The sequence below is a fragment of the Jaculus jaculus genome, chromosome 2 (assembly GCF_020740685.1).
Source record: "Jaculus jaculus isolate mJacJac1 chromosome 2, mJacJac1.mat.Y.cur, whole genome shotgun sequence".
NCBI classification, from domain to species: Eukaryota; Metazoa; Chordata; class Mammalia; order Rodentia; family Dipodidae; genus Jaculus; species Jaculus jaculus.
In genome coordinates this window covers 196717328-196725176 of record NC_059103.1, presented here as the reverse complement: position 1 = coordinate 196725176, position 7849 = coordinate 196717328, and the positions used below count along the sequence as shown (strand labels likewise).

Here is a 7849-nt window from a genome sequence, read left to right as displayed (position 1 = left end):
GCTTCCTCCTCCTGAGTTGCAGGGTAACTGTTTAGCCTCATGGAAGGGGTGAAAAGGGAGAACCCTGGAAGGAGTGCACAGTCAGGGCGGGCACAGTCCCAGAAGCACCATGCTTGATGCATGTCACCTCCATGTTCCTCCTGCCTGCCATGGGGGGATCTGCATCCATGCCCACTCTAGTAGACCAGGTTTGGGGTGTGCTGAGAGCCCTAAGAATGCCATGGGACTCTCTCCTCCTACCCACTTCCCTGTCAGGTTGGCAAATTTTTCCCCAGCAAGAAGGAAGGTCATGGAGGAAGGGCTGAAGGTCAGAGAAGAGGGTCTGAGGGGAGTCAGGCCTCTACTGGAGGGGAGCCAGGGCCAGGGAGCAGGTCTAGGCCACACCGTCAGTCAGTCTGGCGGGGCAGAGAGGTCAGAGGGGCACAGTCAGCTCTGCCTGTTCAGCAGGGGAGAGGAGGTGGGATGACACGCCCCCCACCTTGCTAGACGGACCCCTTATCCTGCAGGTCCACCCTTGTGAGGACAGAGAGGCAGGTGGACAGAGCAGGTGCCTAGGAGAACACCACTGCCTCCGTGCCACCCAAAAGCCTCCCGTGTGGCTAGATCAGCTGAGCTGCCCCTATCTTAGACTCCTGAACAGGCCCAGAGTCCAGGTCTCTCTCCAAAGACTCACATTTTGTCCCCTCCGCTCTTTCTTTTCCAGCTGTCACTGGTGACCACGGACAGTAACCAGGGTCTTGGACATTAGGAGCCCTCACTGCCCTCTTTGTCGCCTGAAAACTGCCCTGTCCCCATCTCGCCCTTGCTGGGGCCCCTGCCTGCGGGACCCCTGGCCCTGGACGGCACCGCCTGCCGCCGAACCCTGGCATGTCAAGGCCTGGCCCGCGCCTGCCTGCCCAGCCCGCGGAACCCCGGCGGCCCCCCGAGCTAGGATGAGGGGCCAGGCCGCCGCCCCGGGCCCCATCTGGATCTTCGCTCCGCTCCTGCTGCTGCTGCTGCTGCTGGGGCGCAGGGCGCGCGCTGCCGCCGCCGGGGCGGACGCGGGCCCCGGGGCCGAGCCGTGCGCCACGCTGGTGCAGGGCAAGTTCTTCGGGTACTTCTCGGCGGCGGCCGTGTTCCCCGCCAACGCCTCGCGCTGCTCCTGGACCCTGCGCAACCCCGACCCCCGGCGCTACACGCTCTACATGAAGGTGGCCAAGGCGCCCGCCCCGTGCGGCGGCCCGGGCCGTGTGCGCACCTACCAGTTCGACTCCTTCCTGGAGTCCACGCGCACCTACCTGGGCGTGGAGAGCTTCGACGAGGTGCTACGGCTCTGCGACGCCTCCGCGCCGCTCGCCTTCCTGCAGGCCAGCAAGCAGTTCCTGGAGATGCAACGCCAGCAGCCGCCCCAGGAAGGCGACCTCGGGCCCCTGGGCGGGCCTTCGGGCTCCGGCGACGACTTCTCTGTGGAGTACCTGGTCGTGGGCAATCGCAACCCCAGCCGAGCCGCCTGCCAGATGCTGTGCCGCTGGCTGGACGCCTGTCTGGCGGGCAGCCGCAGCTCGCACCCCTGCGGCATCATGCAGACCCCCTGTGCCTGCCTGGGTGGTGACGCAGGAGACCCCGCCGCCAGCCCCCTGGTGCCCCGTGGGGACGTCTGCTTGCGGGACGGCGTGGCTGGTGGTCCCGAGAACTGCCTCACCAGCTTGACCCAGGACCGGAGTGGTCACGGTGTAGCAGGTTAGTGACGGGTGTGGAGAGGACCCCGGGGTGGCTCTGAGGCTGATGAAGTGGGGTTCAGGAGGGTTTTCGGGGGCTGGAGTCTGGCCAGCAGTTCTGTCCAGGTTGGGCAGCAGTGTGTAGAGTTCAAGTTCACTGCCGCCTCTCTGCTCCCTGGATAGGAAGCCGGGCCCACAACCACTCAGCCCCTGGAGTTGGTGAGAGGAGCCATAAGCAGCGCAATGTCCTCAGGGGCTGCTGGGATAGGACCCTTTCTTTTCCTCAGCAAGGACAGTTCCGACTTCCAGTCAGTGGTTAGAGCCTGTAGGGGCGTCTTAGGGTTGTTGGCCATACTGGCGGAGGGTCACAGTGTGCAGTGACAGAGTGAGCAGGCTGGACTCTTGGAGATGCTGCTGTCTGCTCAGGGCCATAGAGGTCTTTTGCACTGTAGAACCTGGTCTGAGGTTCTGGGAGGCGTGAGAGGGTGCTAGGACAGATTCCCAACAGAGCCATGACAGAGGCCCTAGGCTGAGGTGGAGGGATGTGCTCAAAGGCTTGTCACAGACTCCTTCCTGCCCATGACTAGAGTTTGGGTGTCCCTGCTGCATGGGACCTGCAGGGAAAGAAGGAGCAGACGGCACCCAGAACTTTGGCCCATGAGCTGGTTGTGGTCTGGTGTGAGAGACCCCACTAGCTCTGCAGGCCCGAGGTGGGGTTGGGCACCCAGTGCTTGGAGGGCTGGTGAGGGGCCATGGTATGTGAGCGCCCACAAGTTTCCAAGGAATGTACCTGCTTGGGGACCCAGGTCAGAACCCCTGTGAGGTGGAGGCTGAGCCAATCTCGCCAGTAGCCACAGAGGAAATACTGTGTGATCACCGTGGCAGGGGCCACCATCAGCAGGAAGGGCTCCAGGACTGGCCTTCCTTCTAGGCAGATTGGAGGTCAACATGACCTTGGCGAGGTCAGCTTTTGGGGTGTGGCACGGATGGAAGTGGGCCCAAGGACACCCCAGGAAGAATGGAGGGGGGACATGGCGTGATTACCAGAAAAGCAGAGAGTGGGCCTGTGGCTTGTTCGGGGGTGGGAGGACACAGGAGGACAGGGCCAGCTGTCACTCCCCATCATTTAGCTGCCGAGCCTTTGTCCCTTCATCTGTGAAACGCTTCTCTGGGTCGCTCCGTCACTCTGACAGGTCTCAGAGGCCGGGCGCATGATCACACCCCATAGGCAGGATCCCGCCCTTAGTAGCATCGTAGGGCAGCCACTGTGCCAGGAAGCTAAGTGTTGCTCAGAGCACTGTGGCACTGTGTGCCAGAGGCCAGGCCCGCTAGGGCTGGGCATGACTGATGCCTGGGCTCCAGTGGAGGTCTGGCAGGCCCATGGGATGGCGGTGCTGGACGAACCCTGTGGTCGTACACTTTTGCTGAGTGCCAACTGTACGCGGCCTGTCACAGAAGCTGTGTGCGCGCTGGCTGGCCCCCGTGGGGAGTGTGCGGGTGACCTTTGAGAACTGGCGGACCTTGGAGCAACAGAGTGATGCACTTAGGCTGCAAGAGCAGAATGAGGCCGGGGCATCTAGTAGGATCGGGGACAGGGAGGTGGCTGGGCAGGTGTCCGGGAGGTGGCTGCCGTTGACCTGGTCAGGAGAGGGGGAAGGAAGAGGAGGGCCTTGCGTGGAGTGATGTGGATAAAAGAATGGGGCACGGAGACAGGTCCATGATGTGGTCAGGGATGAGGACGTCACGGGAGTGGGAGGGAGATGCAGCAGGAGGAAGAGCGAGAGGCCACGGTGCCACCTGAGGATGAGATGTATGTGAAGTGGGTCTCGGGGAAGTGGGGAGACATGTGCACCAGGACAGGGCCAGGCTGGGGCCGTGGCCCGGAGCCCCAGCATGCATCCTGGGGCCCGACCTCTATTTCTCACTCCTGGACACCTCCTCCCTCAAACAGCAAGAGTCAGAATCCCTTCTTTCTTAGGCTGCCTCGGATAATGAGCAGTGGGGTGAAGCGTGGCTGAGCAGAGAGGTGATAGCAGAGCCTTCACTTAGTGTCAGGCGGAGGCACGCGCTGCAGGGACGTGTGCCAGGACAGTTGGGCAGGTTGGGGCGGGTGCAGCTTCTGGCGAAGAGTGCTGGCAAGTGGCGCTCAGACGCGGGCAGGAGGCGTGTGTGTACAGGTGTGTGCACATATGCAATGCTGTGTGTTTGTGCATGTATGCATGGTGGATGAATGAATGATCGTGTGTGGTGGATGCAACCATACGGGTGGGGAGCATATTATGCCTACATGTTCATGCACGTGTGGGCATATATGACACATACAAGCCTGGCGTATGTTCCATGCATTGAGTGTGTGGCTAATTGTGCATACATGTGCACATGCTCATTCATGCATACATGCGCCAGTACTGAGTGAGCCCACACATGTGTATGCATGTGCCAGTGTGTGGCACATCGTGTCTATGCATGCACACATGCAGCAAATTATGACTGTATGTACTGTGTGCAGATGGTACATTTTGCTTATATGTGCATCCGTGGGTGTTTGTGTGTGGCATGTGTGTGCCATGCAGTGTGCATGTGTGCTGACGTATGCGTGTGTGCACACCACTTGAGGGATCTGCTCAGCTGTGACCATGTCATCTAGGGCTCCCAGTCTATGGGAAAGCAGTTAGGAAAGCACACTGGCCAGGCCCGGCCTGTGAAGCAGGAAGTATGTCCTCATGGGTGGGGAGGGGGGCAACATGGTTACCCAGGTGCCTGTGCTCTCACACAGGCGGCGTTTCAGCTTCCTAGACCCTGGGAGGGCATGGGGGCTTAGGCGCGTTGGCAGCAGCTGGTTACGGAACAAAGCGCTGAGCTTCCTTTCCACGCGGTCACGAGACAGGCCCCTGTTGAAGCCTCCTCCACTTAGCTCAGGCCCTCGCCTGGCTGTCCACGCAGGCCGGAAGGGCAGCTCCCAGGAGTCCTGCTTGCATGTCTCCTGCCCTGTGGGGCACTCTGCCCCTTCTGTCTTCCTCTTCCCCAACACGGTCACCTCGGAGCATGCCCTGTTGCTCCCACGGTATCCCTTGCTTACTGTCTGTCTGTGCTAAGATGTGAACAGCGTCACTCTGTGATGCTTCCCTGCAGCGGGCTCTCGGTAAGTGCTTGCGGAGTGAAGTCAGGCACAGAGATGGTAAGGCAGTGGTTAGGGTCACACAGCTGGCAAGGGGCGGGCTGATAACAGAGCCTGACCCCACTTCCTGTGGCAGCTCTGCTCAGGATGGGAGCAGGGCTCTGGGCCAGAGGTCAAGAAGCAGTTCAGCAGACAGGCAGCTGCGTCTGGACGGGCCTGCACCCAGAGGCTCTGCTCTCATTACCATCCGAGGGCTCAGGCTGGCACGCTCACCCCTCCCAGGGTGGGCAGCCTGTGGCAGAGCTGCAGCGCCAGCAGGAGTCCAGCTAGCTCATGGCCCATTTTCAGCCCTGCCCCCATCACGTCTGTCCCAATGCCACATGGCCATGTCACGCGTCAGATTCTTCAAACACTCCTTAGGCCAGAGCAACTGTCCCTTCCTCCTCCCTGGCACCTTGGAGACTGCCAGGCCATGGCACCCACCAAGAGTCTCATGCCGTCTCTTCCTTCCTGTGTCTCCGCCCATCTCTCTCCCATGTCTGCCTCTGGTGAGCTGGACCATTTCTCTCAAGGGTGGTTTTAAATATTCATGTTTTAATTAAAGAATTTTATTGCAGAAGTGACATGTAGGATAATGGAAAAGTAGCATCCTGGGGATGGGAGTGTGTGTGTCCCCGTGTGTGGCCCTATGCGTGCCGTGCGTCGGTACTTAGGCGTATCCTTGTGTGTGCCCCTCTGCCCGTGAGTGTCCTAATGCGGGTGTGCTCGGTAACCCTGTGCTGTGCGTGGTCTGCTCTGGTCTGCACGTCAGGGTGTATATGTACACACGTGCACCGGCCTGTGGGTTCTGGAGGGGTGAGGGGCTGTGACTGGCCTGTAGCGTGGAGCTCAGCCTCCTGGTACCAGCTCTGGTGCCAACTGATGGGTGATACATTCTGTTACCACTGCTCGGTTCACTCCCTAGAACCCTCACCACATCCTGGGATGACTGGGGTGGCACTCACTGGGGGCTGCAGGCCCAGGAGGCAGTGTGAGGAGGCAAAGGCTCCTGGTTAGGAGGACTGGGGAATGATTTGGGCTGGGGTGGAGTTCTGGGGGTAATGGGGAGAAGTGGACCCCAGGGCCTACTGTGGAAATACTGACATCATGTAAGGGAGTGTGTATGTGTGGGGGAGTGCAATTTGGAAGAATCTAGAAAAACAAGACTTTAGTGCCCTTCATAGACAATGCCCCTTCCAGAAGGAAAGAGAAAGGCAGGGCCTTGTGGGGATACCAAACACGTGGGCACTGCCACCCATGCCCAAGGCCCTTCGCACATCGCTTGTTTCTGCTCAGAGCTAGAGGTGCCCTTGCTTGATTGGCTGTCAGAGGCCATTGTGGCCTGAACTTGGGTTTTGCTTCCCACAAAGATGAGAGGAGGGACATTAGCCTTTGCCCCCCTCTCCCATCTGACAACTGAGGGGTGCACAGGGAGGGACAGCCTCTTGTCCAGAGGCCCTAGCATCAACCGAGCTTTGGGGCTGGTAAACAGAACACAGGGCAGGGAACACCAGCCAGACCCAGAGAAAGAACAAAAAACCCCTCACACTCCTTAGTTTCCCTCTGTGAATGAGGGAAACGAGACAGCAGTTGCCTGAGGCTCAAAGGAGATGGTGGTTCCTTGAGTTCAAGGGAGGCCAGTGCTCCACTGGGAAGAAGGTGGTGTACTGGCCTCTCAGCTTGTCCTAGGATGCGACTGCCCCTCTGTAGCTCTGAACAAAGCTGCCAGCCCAGAGGGTCCGCTGCGTCAGGATGGACTGGGCAAGGGGCTGTGGAGGAGTTGGGTGGAAAGGGGCCTCCAGGGAGCTCCCTGCCCTGTTCTTGGTAGTCCTTCTTGCTCCTAGTCCAGGGACTCTAGACCTAACTGTCAATGTTAGAGTCTGGGCACCTCAGGACAGGCCCCCACTAGGTCACAGAGGAGGCAGGGGCCCTAAGCAGGATAGTCCCTGGTCCTTGTCATGATTATCTGGAGACTTGGGTGGGGACATGTGGGAGCTGACCTACAGAACCAGGTACTACCCCACCTGCTGGACTTGGGAGCCCTCTGCTGGAAGATCGTGGTAATGTATGATTCCCTTGCTCCAAACGGGATCCCGGAAACTGGGATGGCCCGCTGGTGGCGGACTCCTTCCTGCCAGTTCCAGCCCATTTGTGTTGCAGGATCTGGGAAGCCCACCACCCCAAGGTCAGGGCATCAGGGTGAGAAGGGCATCAGAGCCACCTCACCATACACTCGCTCTTGGGTGGCCGGCCTGCCTGGAGGCCGATAATTGGCTCTATTCATGCCCGTAATGAGATGGAAATGAGGCTGCCAGACAGAGGGAGCATTGAGCCGGGAAGAATGGCGGCTTCTTTCCGGGCCTGGAGAGGCAGCCCACCCCTCAGCCAGCCTGCTCCTCCACTGCCCCCTTACGGCTCACCAGGCCTTGATGCACCTCTGTGTCCCCCCTGCCCTGAACGATGGCCCCAGGAGCACTTCCTGCAAAACCCCCTGTGTGGCGCGGATGGTTCAGTCTCAACAAACATCGATACGGTCAGCTGTGTGTGAGGACACACACTAAACACAGAAATGATAATTAAAATAGCAGTTAGCATTTTCTGAGCATTCATTAGTGGCGTGAGTGGTCAAGGCTAGACCAACCTGAGACAGATCTGGTGTCGTGATGGGGAACCAGGAATCCAATGCACAGGATCATAGATCGGCTTATAATAAGGATCAGTGTGAGTAGTCAGAAACTGGTCTGAGACCAAGGTCAGGAATCAGTGTATGTTTAGGATGAGGGCTTAGAATGAAGCCAGGACTAGGGTCAAGAATTAGTGTGTGACCTGGATGAGTCAGGGCTGGGGCTGGTGGGGGTCCATCCTCAGAGCCAATGTCCCCTCTCCTCAGCTTCCAATGTGCCCTCTTTTCCCCTCCCCTTTTCTCTCCCTCACCACCTGGGTCACCAAGGTAACCAGCCCCGAAATAGTGGGTGTTTTGGCAGCGGAGGCCTAA

The 7849-nt window shown here is 59.4% G+C and overlaps 1 protein-coding gene across 7 annotated transcripts in view; it reads left to right on the top strand.

Moving 5' to 3' along the window:
* Positions 1-932: 932 nt before the first annotated feature.
* The window catches only part of Adgrb1 (adhesion G protein-coupled receptor B1), a 65658-nt gene continuing 58741 nt past the window's right edge, over positions 933-7849 (top strand). For all 7 annotated transcript variants that reach the window (XM_045143582.1, XM_045143578.1, XM_045143577.1 and 4 more), the window contains exon 1: positions 933-1719. In XM_045143582.1, the coding sequence (XP_044999517.1) occupies positions 933-1719 (787 nt within the window). The remainder of the gene's footprint in view (positions 1720-7849) is intronic.